This window comes from Schistocerca cancellata, chromosome 4, assembly GCF_023864275.1.
Source record: "Schistocerca cancellata isolate TAMUIC-IGC-003103 chromosome 4, iqSchCanc2.1, whole genome shotgun sequence".
Classification (NCBI taxonomy): Eukaryota; Metazoa; Arthropoda; class Insecta; order Orthoptera; family Acrididae; genus Schistocerca; species Schistocerca cancellata.
In genome coordinates, this window is record NC_064629.1 from 307,472,802 (window position 1) to 307,486,267 (window position 13,466).

At 39.3% G+C, this 13,466-nt stretch overlaps 1 protein-coding gene across 1 annotated transcript in view; it reads left to right on the forward strand.

Annotated features, from left to right (window-relative positions):
• The window catches only part of LOC126183492 (5'-AMP-activated protein kinase catalytic subunit alpha-2), a 194,853-nt gene that overhangs the window by 74,404 nt on the left and 106,983 nt on the right, over positions 1-13,466 (forward strand). The window contains exon 7 of the mRNA XM_049925524.1: positions 6,723-6,828. Within this exon, the coding sequence (XP_049781481.1) occupies positions 6,723-6,828 (106 nt within the window). The remainder of the gene's footprint in view (positions 1-6,722; positions 6,829-13,466) is intronic.

Below are 13,466 nucleotides of genomic sequence, written 5' to 3' on the forward strand. Positions count from 1 at the left end.
GTGCTATCTGACCAAAGGCTTCCGACTGGAAGGAGATGCATGGTGAAGAAACTAGCTAAAAAGGTGGAGGGGATATGTAATTTGCTTGCAACTCTAGCCAGTATTTTTGCTCTTCTCAAGTTATGGGTGCCACTATCTGCTGTGTAAATAAAAAAGAATTCAAGAATAAGCCTTCTATGGCTGATTAATAGTATTATGGGAATCATTAGTCTTTTAGCATATAGACAACTATACTCAGTTCATCAAAGCTGAAGCCTCGTGTAAACAAAAGTATGCCCTGCCATTGGTCACTAACTGCACCTCTAAAGCATCCAGTATCATAAGACCACCACCTTACTTGCGTATTAGGTATTTTGTTCTTGTTCTAGCATGAATGAAACTGTGTCACGAAGTGCATGGCAGAAGGTACCTAGCATACTAATGCATGTTTGAGTTTCTTCCTGTTCCTATTGTGTGTGGAATGTGAGAAGGATGGATGCTTAAATGTCACATTGTATGCTGTAATTAGTCCAGACTTGTCTTCATGATCTCTATTGGAATGATACATAAGGGAATGAAGAATGTCTCTGGTTTCATCACTTGATGCTGGTTATTGAAACTTTGTAAGTAGGCGTTCACGGTGTAAATGGCATCTCTCATTAAGTGTCTGCCAATTCAGGTTTTTCAGGATTTCTGTGGAACTCTCCTGTGAGTCAAACAAACTTGTGACCATTTGCAACCCTCACTTCTCTGTACACATTCAATATCCCCTGTTAGTCATATTTGGTATGGGGCGCACTCACTTGAATAATTTTCTAAGATGGAATGCAAAAGTGTTTTGTGAAGAGCCTTCTTTATAGATTGTCTCCATTTCATCACTTTTGACAAGAAGTCTCTTAGGAGATCTGCAACTATTTTTAGCAATGGAGATATTCTGGTCTTGCTCACAATGTAATTTTTATTAGCATATCATTATTGCACACTTCAGTATACCCCCATCATCAGATCTGTCAAAAACTGTGTACAGTAAAACCCTATTCTTACATTCCTGCTGTTTACATTTTCCCCACTTTTTACATTCATTTTTGTCAGTTCCAATGGAAGTCCTATTCTCTCAATACAGTGCTTTCCTGTCATTAAAAATTCTGTATTACAACATTTCCCTCATTTTAAGTTTTCTTTGAAGTTGTCATAATCTTTAACATTGATTTTCATACACATTCCTGCTCAAAGTCAGCTTTGGAACAAAGCAGAAAACACAGACAATATGCAAAGTTATTGATCATGTAACGTAACATTAGCACAGTAAGCAAGATTTTCATTGTCGGTGTTCATTGGGTCATGACCACCTGTATTTATAGATCTACAGTGTTTGGAGGGGGTGGGAAAGTGTGCTTAGTTACTGCCGTAATGATAATCACAATCTGATGATAGTGACTCTAGTAGCAACCTTCCTTCTGTTCATTGTATTGTGTTACAACAGCTTAAATTTAATTTACACAAATAAACACCACTTTTTAAGATGGATGTCTTTATAATGGGCTTTCACAAATTGTCTTTACTTGTGTGTGAAATACTCTAATCCATACTGGGCACACAGTGTTAGATTGGTACAACCAACGTAAACAGTCCTCCACAAGATGCTCCGTAACATGACAACAGTTTCCACCCTCTCTCTCACCGAGGACTTCTCCAGACTGTGTGACCTCTTTATTGGCAAGAAGCAGTAAATTTCATGCCTGTTGTTCCCTACTTACGGAGACTGCCAACTTTAGTGTTTTAACTAATATTGTGTCAAAAGATTTATTTACTGTAATTTTATAATGATTATCAGTAATAAGTCTCACATTAGAACACAAATGTCTTTTTAATGTGGTTTCATGAAAGACTTTTGATTCCATGTTTTATTTACACTATTGGACATATTCAAAATGAAGAAGGAAACTCATGCACATGTTTTGTGAGGGTCAGCACTGAGCCACTGCCTTTGTGATTGATGCTTTGTATACTGTGGAGAGACAAGTAGAACTAATTGCTGTGAGAAAGGAACAAAAAAATTAATTATTTCAGCTTTTTTAAATAGGCAAAATTTAAATTGTTTAAATTTCATGTTTTGAACACTAAAAGAGAATGTCAGTAAGAGTAAATCATTCATTTTCATTTGGTATGTTTCCTATGCTTTTCCTGTATTTTAAACTTTCCTGGATTTTACACTTTTTTGGGTCAGTCTGCTGAAAAGTGTAAAAAGGGGGGTTTTACTGTATAGTCCATTGTCAACGCCTAATACATTCTGGCAGACCATAAGTGCCCAATTCCATTTTGCCAGTATCCTTCCAATGAACTGATCTGCTTTACTCGTTCTGATGACAGTCTTTGTGAACATTACATTCAAACCCATACACTTTGTTGCATCCAGGCATTTATATGAGTCCACTAACTCCAGTTGTGACTGATTTGTGTTGTAGTCATAGGATACAACTTCTCTGTGTTTTGTGAATTGCACAGTTTTATATTACAGAACATTTAAAACAATTTGCTGAACTTTGTACCACTTTGAAATCTTATTCAGATCTAACTGAATGTTTCTGCAATTTTTTTTTCAGACAATACTTCATCGCAGACAACTGCATCATCTGCAAATAGTCTGAGGCTGCTATTAATATTGTGTGCCAGGTCATAAATATATAATATAAACAAAAGGTCCCAACAGACATCCCTGAGGGACTCCTGAAGTTACTTTTACTTCTATTGATTATTCTCCGTCCAAGATAACATGCTGATCCCTATCAAGAAAACTGAGCGAGGTGGTGCAGTGGTTAGCACACTGGACTCGCATTCGGAAGGATGACGGTTCGATCCCACATCCGGCTATCCTGATTTAGTTTTCTGTGATTTCCCTAAATCGCTCCAGGCAAATGCCGGGATGGTTCCTTTCAAAGGGCACGGCCGACTTCCTTCCCCATCCTTCCCTAATCCTATGAGACCGATAACCTCGCTGTTTGGTCTCTTCCCCCACACAACCAACCAACCAACCCCATCAAGAAATCTTCAATCTATTCATAACTTTTGTTTGATACTCCAAATAATCATGTTTTGTTAATAGTTATTGGTGTTTTTTGGAAGTGAAGAAATACGGTATCCACCTATACTGCCTTGATCCATGGCCTTCAAAATGTCACATGAATAAAGCACAAGGGGTTTCACTTGTCACATGTTTTTGGAATCCATGCTGGTTTGCGTGGAAGAGGTCATTCTCCCTGACACTAGAGTAACACAACAATGTACAGTAGCTGTAGAAAGGTAGTTTTACGTGGAGGGGAGGGGTCAGTTTGACAGTTTTGCCAGGTATGCAGGTTCACATGTGTATGGCTCTGGGGATATTTAATTAGTTTATGCCCAAATTTAGTGCTATTTTTGCCAAATTTGGTGCTGTTTCTGCCAAATTTGGTGTTGTTTCTACCAAATTTGGTGTTGTTTCTGCCAAATTTGGTGTTGGTTCTGCAATATCTGTTATTATTTTGCTAATCTGTTATTCTTTTGCCAAATGTGTTGCTTTTTTGCCAAATTCAGTGTTTTTTTGCCAAACTATGTTTTAGTTTGTGCAACAAACGGTGCAGTTTTTTGCCGACTTCACTGTATGTTCAGCCAATTTTTTTTTTTTTCACTAAATTCTGTCTCTCTTTTCCCCAAACTCAGTGTTTCTTGCCAAATTTGGTATTATTTTTGTCAAGTTAGCTGGTTTTTTTTGCCACATTAGATGCTATTTTCTAGCCAAATTAGGTGTTATTTTTGCCTCAATCAGTGCTAATTTTTTGTCAAATTGATTGTTTTCTTGTCAAATTCGGTGTTGTTGTTTGTGAAATTTAGTGTTGTTTTATGGCCAATGTTATTGTCACATCAAAGTTTGCTGGACATAGAATGAAATGTCATTTTAAGATTTTACATGAACCACAGCCTTGAGAAGATTAGAATTGAAATTCAATAAGTATTAGTTATAAACATTAGTAAACTGCTGCCCTCACATTTTTAACATTTTTTCATGTGGAAAAATTGCAAATTTCACACAATATCTTGTAAAAATCACCGACTTCACTTTACTTCAGTAAAAACTGCTAATTTCACATTACTATTTTCATGAAATTTCCTGTCCTAGTAATGCATAATGTGATGTGGCAGTCTGAAATATTTCATACTGTTAACATGTGGAAGCCAGTTCTGTCTGCATTTTTTATGGTAATCTATGATAACAGTTATTTTAAGCCCTTTGACCATGGTTTATGGGAATAGAAGTCTATAGATGGCAGTTCTCCACAGAAATTTCATTCTAGTTGCTGTGAAGGTTTTACTTTCTGAGTCTTAAGTAGTATTTGATTCACTGTAATAAACGAGGGTTGATTATTAAAACTTTATAAACTGTTAATTGTGTCTGTTTTTGAACTTTCGTTGTTTTGAAAAACCTATTGGTGATTCTCAGTGTTGAATTTTGTGGGATATATCTATCATCTACATGAGGCAATACAGAGTCTCAGTATTTAAAACCCTTGGAGCCCATGACTTGACTTCTTGTTGTTGAAATTATTATACCTTTTTACTGTAAAATTTGGATAGTATATGAAGTATTGCAGTTTTTCACCAGTACTAACAAAGAGAATCAAATCATGTGCATATATCAAGGTATAATTATTTGGAAGTTAAATGTTGTCATGAATTGCTAATCTCCATTGTCTTACAGCTGCATTGATATTGCTGGTAAAGTGATGAATGGGTCAACCACATTAAATGCTGCAGTTTAGTGGCTTCTATTCAGAAAATTCTGATCCCAGTTTCCCAGAGATCATATTTTTTTCTGCAGAATGTATAAATTGGTTGTATAATATGATGAGGTGTTTTGTCATCAGCTGAAATTTCAGTGTTTTATCTTTCTACACAATCAGATACTTCCTCTTAACTGATAAACACAGTATGTGTTTTTCTTTTAAATTGTTCATACTTTTCAGAGTAAAAGAGCCATCAGCACAGGTGTTTCTGGTGTTATTTATTTATTTATTTATTTATTTTAACCACCTTCGTGGATAGTATCATGTTGACATTAGTAGTAAGTAGACTAGTCTGTTTCTGTAAACTCAAGTGCCTAGGAGAAAGGTTGATATTTTATTATTTGCTCTTATATAATCCATTATGGACTAAGAATTTCAAATTGACTAAGTGTGGCTGTAATAAAATGTGTTTGTGGTTTTTAAGTTGTTATAAATTATAAAATCTAATGACCTCTTTCTGTGTTGGTAACCAGTGTTCACCATGTATTCCAACAGAATATAGCATTGTTATGTGGCTATGACTTTAAGATGACCAACTAATATTAAATAATCTATTTGGTCAACTTTTCTTATACCTTCCTTTAACATAGAGTTGAAGCTTTCATGTTCTGTGCCCTCATATTCTGTTGATGCACATATTCCTATCATTGTTGGCTACCCTAACATCAATTTTAACCTCATTTAGATAATCCTTTCATTCCAAAAAAAGTATAATTGTTGACATTTGTTCTGGTAACTTACTTATTGTAAATTCCATTCTTCTTTTTGCTGTTTTGTTGATACTAATTCCACGGCAAACTTGTCTATAATGATCAATGATCAGTTATTTCTTCTCTCTCTCTTTTTCTTTCTCTTTCTCTCTCTCTTTTGTTTTGTTATTACAACAGTTTTTATGAACTCTCAGTTTACGAGTTGATCTAGTTCTAAATTCTTAAAATCCGTACCTTGAATTTTCCATCCAGTGATGTCAAAAATATGTTTCTTTTTCTTTTTGTGCCCTTGTGGATTGCCGTGTTGTCAACTTTTTGTGTTCCCTTTTTCTTTCTGGGTACTTGAAAGCAGTAAAGATGTCCTACTAATTGATTATTAGCTATGGCATAGTATGTTTAGTTGATTTGTTGCCAATTGCTGGTTTCTAAACTGATCCTTGTGTGGATTAGGACTTCCCTACTCCCAATGAATGGTTATTACACTGTGACTCGGTCCGCAGAGCAACGCCTCTTGTAATAGGGAGTACCATGTGGGGATAAAATGAGTGTTACATAGGAAAAGCTACAAGAGATGCAGCACTATGCTTAACTACCCCCTTTGCATCATCTACAAAGGGTAGTACGGAAAAACTATGAAAATATAGTGGTGGGAAGAGACATATTAAGAAACTTAGCTAACAAATTGTCTGACGCCACACACAAATCATATTATCAGACTATTTACAGAAAGTTTCTGTGTTGTCCTTTCAACTAGAAGGGCCAACAGTGAATTTTTTTCCAATTAATTGCTATGCAACATACTTTTTTAGCAGTGAACTCATATTCAATTTGCAGAAAAGTTTTTTATTCTTCTTTATATAGGTCTAGAATGCTGGAAAAGCCATTTGCAATTAATATATCAAGTGATATTTCTTTTTAAGTGTGTCCCCAACATAGACTGAAAAACTGACATGTTGAATTTCATTCGTGTCAGTGCTGTACAGGGCTTCAACTCTGGCTGTGACTTTTGCAGCCAATTTTTGTGCTCTTAAGTGTACTGTCTGAATAATATTACTAATTAGTTACTTGTTTCTTTAATAGAAATGTATAATCAAGGCTTGCACTAATTTATGTAAGAAAATACTAATTGAAGTAGCAGTATAGTTTTTTAAAAAGCCTATAAAAACGTATTTCCCTTCTTTGGTGTTTCATTTTGTGTTTTTATATACTATTACAGGAAACATGAGTGGTTCCAGAAAGAGTTACCAGCATACTTATTTCCATCTCCAGTAGAACAGGATGCGTCTGTTATTGATACTGATGCAGTGAATGAAGTTTGTGAGGTAATGTGGTGCTATTTAATATTTCCACTATTATCAGGTGAAGAACTGTAGTTTCTTATCTTTGAGAAAAATAAGTGTTTATTAATGTGAGATTGTTGTCAAATGTTAGGTATATTTCATGTACTAATTCCATTTAGACGTTATTGTCTGTTGTGAATTCAATCTTTACCTCGCTGAAAAATAAAATTGAGAAAGAAAATGTGTGTGTGTGTGTGTGTATGTGTGTGTGTGTGTGTGTGTGTGTGTGTGTGTCTGTCTGTCTTTGACTTTTCAGAGATGTCACTAAACCCACCCAAAGATGTAAACAGCCATGCATGAGCAGTGCCTATTAGACGGAGAGGGTCTGACAGCCGATCAGTTTCAGTCATTCTACCAGGAACGAGGTACATGGCTCGTGTTGTCTGAAGTTCAACCATGCCTACATGGTCAATACCATGGTGCGATCGTGTCTGCATTGTTACTTTGAGCCAGGAAGGACTCCCAACAAGGGAAGTGTCCAGGTATTTTGGAGTGAACCAAAGCAATGCTGTTTGGACGCGGAGGAGATACAGAGAGACAGGAGCTGTCAATGACATGCCTCTCTCAGGCTGCCCAAGGGCTACTACTGCAATGGATGACCGCTACCTATGGATTATGACTAGAAGGAACCATGACAGAAATGCCACCACGTTGAATAATGCTTTTCATGCAGCCACAGGACATTGTGTTATGACTCAAACTGTGCACAGTAGGCTGCATGATGCACAACTTCACTCCCGACATCAATGGTGAGGTCTATCTTTGCAACCACGACACCATGCAGCATGGTACAGATGGGTCCAACAACATGCCTAATAGACTGCTCAGGATTGGCATCATGTTCTCTTCACCGATGAGTGTCGCATATGCCTTCAACCAGACAATTGTCGGAGACATGTTTGGAGGCAACCTGGTCAGGTTGAATGCCTTAGACCCACTGCACAGTGAGTGCAGCAAGGTAGAGCTCCCCTTCTGTTTTGGGGTGGCATTATGTGGGGCCAACGTACACCGCTAGTGGTCATGGGAGGCGCTGTAACGGCTGTACGATACGTAAATGCCATCCTCCAACCGATAGTGCAACCATATTGACAGCATATTAGCGAGGCATTCGTCTTCATGGATGACTATTCGTGCCTGCATCGTGCACATGTTGTTAATGACTTCCTTCAGGATAACAACATCACTAGACTAGAGTAGCCCGCGTGTTCTCAGGACATAAACCCTATCGGACATGACCTGGGATAGACTGAACAGGGCTGTTTATGGGTGATGTGACCCACCAACCACTCTGAGGGCTCCATGCCGAATTGCTGTTGAGGAGTGGGACAATCTGGACCAACAGTGCATTGATGAACTTGTGGATAGTATGCTACGACAAATACATGCATACATCAATGCAAGAGGACATACTACTGGGTATTAGAGGTATCAGTGTGTACAGCAATCTGGACCACCACCTCTGAAGGTCTCACTGTGTGGTGGTACAACATGCAATGTGTGGTTTTCATGAGCAATAAAAAGGGCGGAAATGATGTTTATGTTGATCTCTATTACAATTTTCTGTACAGGTTCTGGAACTCTCGGAACTGAGGTGATGCAAAACTTTTTTTTTTATGTGTGTATATGAAGTGATTTGCAAACTGTAGAGATTTCTTGTACAATGAATTTCGGGCCAGCTCTCTGTGCTGGAGAGATTCTGCAAAGATTGGAAGGTAGGAGACAAGTACTGGAGGCAGTAAGGTTATGAGGGAGGGTCATGAGTTGTGTGTGGATAACTCAGTCAGTAAGAGTACTGCCCAGGAAATGCAAAGTTCTTTGTTTGACTCCCAGTCCATCACATAATTTTATTCTTCCAACAATTTTCAAAAAAATGTCCACACCACTGTAGAGTGAAAAATTCATTCTGAAACAATTCCATAGGTTGCAGCTATGCCTTTTCTCCTCAGTATCCTTTTGTCTAGTACTACTACTCCATTAAGGTAAGCTGGAGAGCTTCTGCTGGCAACATCAATATGACACCATAAATCATGAAACAAATGCATTGCAATACCACACCTAAGTGGATCATTTTGTTTCATGTCTTCTAAGTTTTTGCTGAGTGTCTAATTTGACCAGTGGAGAGTCATGCTGGCCTTATGCCATGCTGTTAGGAAACAATAAGTGGAGAGTCATGCTGGCCTAGTGCCATGCCATTAGAAAACAATCACCTGTAACTCTCTTTCAATGAGGTTTTATAAACTGTATACACACTGTTTTCTGTTTCAGTGGAAATCAAACATGAAGAACAATATTCTGCCACCAGCAACAATGTTGCTACTATTTCTGATTGTGCTGATTGTGCTACAGTGTTATCTTGCTATGGTTTCTTAGTTAAGCCAAAATGATTGTGTTACAACAAGTTGACATTATTAACAAAAGTTAAATTCTTTTACTTCACTTACGAAGCCAGTAATCAAATTTTCAGAAAACTATAATCCAGTAGACATGTCAACTAGGTAAAATCTGAATTTCTTATCACAAAATCCAAACAACACAAAATAATCTCCTAAAATCTACCAGCCCAGTCAGCTTATGTTATAAATTAAATTGTAACAAAAACTATACAAATCACAAAGGAAATCTCTCAAAAGGCATATTGGTATGCCATATTTTGTCATAGTTTACCTAGTATCACACAATAGAAGAAAATAAGTTTATGTAAGCAGGCATTCCTTGTAAATGATTGTGTTATTGCACTGTTGAAAAAAAAAAAAAAAAAAAAAAAAAAAAAAAAAAAAAAAAAAAAAAAACCTCACTGTTGATATGCAGATAACACTAACATATTTCAGTAAATTAGGATGCATTTCTGACATGCAAAAAATACACACAGACAACTGTTGATGTTAAAAGTAAACATGTCCTTTGACTATGCGAGTAACAGATGTCAAAGAGGCTGAGATACTATGCCCAGGACATGATGGTAATCCAGATAAAATAGTAATTAACAATGAGGTATCAGGAGTAGATATGATTTGGAACATCTAGAAATTAGAACCAAGGGAAGGAAACAGAAGGAAAAGAACTCTAGTTGTTACTGATTGGCAGAGAGGGTGAAACAAAAAGGCGAAATCAGGCTATGGAGAGAAAGAACATATGCAAAAAGCAAGAGAATTTGCATTATGTAAGCTCATATCAGTGGCTACACAATTACTATTGTGTAGGTCCTGTGTTCACCCTCCATGTGGGATTGATCGTATAATGTACCATGTTAATGTCTGTAACGAGCAAAGTTGTGTGTGGTGGCAAAGACCTCTTGACGCTGGACAACTGCATTAGAAAAGTGTATGAAAAAGCAAATTTAAACATAGCCAAAGCTTCACAGACAAACAAAAATGGAACAATACCAAACTTAGCACAAAGAGAGCCGGACAACAAAAGGAAAATTACTGAATGAATCGACAATAACCAACCATCGAGCATTCCAGAAGGGACCAGCAAAATCGATATGTAAGCGTTGCCAAGGGGAAGTGGCTTTCGGCCATGCAAAGAAATTCCGCGGTGGCACGGATTGTTGTTCGGCACACGCCATGCAAGAAGAGCACATATGCGTAATCGCTGCATCAATTCTGAACCAAGTACAGTGCTGACGAGCAAGTTGTTTCGTGCGCACTATACCCCAATGTCCTTGATGGAGTAGCTTTAAGACAGAGGACTGTAACGAAGGTGGGACCACGACCCTGGACTGATCATTGTCAGAACGCAACAAAAAAACACCACGTCGTACAAAAAGTCTCACCTTGTGAGCAAAAAGTCGGCAAACCAACGGATCCTCGATCCGGGACTTGGACAAGGGCCATTGCGTAGCAACGAAATGCAAAACGGTAGCAAGGACAGGGTCGGCAGCTGTGGCTGCAGCTACACGACGAAAATCAATCGGAAACGATTCGACCACGTCATCAGTTTCCGCATCAATGAACATGCAAGCAAGTTCAGAAGAATCGAATGCTTTATCCTCAGCAACAGGCAAACGGGACAACGCATCGGCGTTTCCGTGCTTAGCAGTGGACCGATACAAGATATCGTAGCGGTACTGCGAGAGGAAAAGAGACCAGCGAATGAATTTCTGTGCTGTACGTGGAGGTACAGGCTTGGTCGGATGAAAAAGCGATGTCAAAGGTTTGTGGTCTGTGATGATGGTAAAGTGATGACCATACAAGAAATCATGAAACTTTGTAACACCAAACACGAGAGCCAAAGCTTCTTTCTCTATCTGGGAATAATTTCTTTGTGCAGACAACAGCAATTTGGACGCAAAGGCAATAGGGTGATCATGCGAACCATCTTTGTGCGCAAGCACAGCACCGATCCCGAAATCCGATGCATCTACCATTAACAAAAGGGGTTTCTGGGGATCGACTGGCGTAAGGCAAGTATTTGAAAGCAACGCCGATTTCAACTGGCGAAAGGCGCATTCGCATTCCGTCGACCAGACGAACGGAACACCCTTACGGCGTAAGTGATGAAGCGGAGCTGAAATGGAAGAGGCATGCGGAATATATGGATTATAATAGTTCATTTTTCCCAACACACTCTGTAGCTGCTTCAAATTCTGCGGCGAAGGCAAGTCCTGTATGGCACGGAGGTGCTCTGGACTCGGATGTATGCCTTGAGCATTGATTACATGTCCCAGATATGGCAAGTCACGAGCAAAAAACACACATTTGTCCTTCCTCAAGTGAAGACCATTTTGTCGCAATACCTGAAATAATGTTCGGAGATTGGATAAATGTTCTGCTGCTGTCTTCCCAGAGATCACAATATCGTCCAAATAGTTTGCAGCAGTAGGGACTGACGCACAAATAGTTTGTAAATATTGCTGAAACAATGCAGGGGCGGATGCACACCCGAATGGCAGTCTTTTGAATCTGTACAATCCAAGATGCGTGTTAACCACTAATACGCGCTGGGATTCTTCGTCCACCGGTATTTGCAAGTACGCATCTGTTAGGTCCAACTTTGAAAAATATTTTCCCGGGCACAGTTTGTCAAAAAGATCTTCCGGTCGGGGCAAAGGAAAAGTAGCAGTCCCGAGTTGTGGATTCACTGTGGCCTTGAAGTCCACGCAAAGTCTCAATTTTCCGGAAGGTTTTTGCAAAATTACTAAGGGTGAGGCCGAGAGAGAAGCCTGCACACGTTCAATTACACCCTGTGATTCTAAATCGTTTAATGTTCTTGCGACCTCGTCACGCAAGGCGTGGGGAACATTGCGCGCGTTGAAAAATTTCGGTTGCGCGTTTACTCTTAGTTCCAAATGTGCTTCATAGTTCTTAGCGCAACCAAGGCCCGGTGCAAAAATGTCTGCAAATTCCTCACATAGACGAGAAACTCTGGCTGAAGGCACAGTCTGGTTCACTGATAGGACCTGATTGACGATAGACAAGTTAAACAACTGAAATAAATCTAAACCAAACAAGTTCACTGCAGCAGAAGAACGAAGAACGTAAAATGACACAAGTTTTGTTTGTCCCTTGTATATTGCAAGAAGGCTGCACTGCCCCAACACAGGGATATGCTGTCCTGAATAACTACGTAACTGAACATTTGCGGCACGCAACGGAGGTGTGCCCAGTTGTTTGTACGTGTCTTTATTGAGCAAGGAAACTGCAGCTCCGGTATCGAGCTGGAATCGTATCACTTGTCCGGCAAAGTCCAAATCTACAAAAAGTTTATTGTCCTGCTGACGACAAGAGCGACTGTTTTGTGCAACTTGAACAGACACTGGTACAGAATCACTTGCGACGTGACGGGATTTCCGTCGACGTCGACGCACACTTTTTGTGGGACGAACACAGTCATAGTTAGAGAGAGTAACACTGGGCGGAGTGGCATTAACGACATGAATGTCCATTGGCGAAGGTTCCCGAGCCTGAGTGTCCTTGGTTCGATTCCGGCGCGAAGCAAAGGGCCTGGAATGGTTGGTAGTGTCCGATCGAAGCTTTTTCTGGCAAACACTTTGAACATGTCCTTTCTTATTATAGAAAAAGCAAATAGCTTGGCATGATGGGCAATTCTCACGCGAGTGTATAGTTGCACACCGCGGGCATGATTTCAGCACTGCATTTGCTCGCTTGCGCGGCACACGAGGCGGTGCGGACGTGCGCGAAGGCTGTTTACAGTTCCGTGCAGCGCGCCCGGCGGGCCGGTTCATGCGACACACAGCTGGCGAAGTTTCAAAGGATTCCTGAGCAAAGTCAAGTGTGTCTTGCCTATCCAATATGTCTATCACTTGTTGAAGGGAGGGATTGACTAGTTTCAAAATCTGTTCCCGTATACGAACATCAGAAACGTTCTGTGCAATTGCATCACGCACCATAGTATCTGAATAAGGGAGTCCACAGTCACATTCAAAAGCACAATCCCTAGTAAGGCCTTGCAAAGTTGCAACCCACTCCTGATTAGTTTGACCGGCCGTTCGTTTTGTACGAAAGGACGTATACCTTTTTGCAACTACATTAACTGTTTCTTTGAAATAGGCGTCCAATGCAGATAAAATTTCTTCATATGACAGAGTTGCTACGTCGCGTCGGGGAAACAATTTCACTATCACACGGTACGTCTGCACCCCGACGGATGCTAACAAA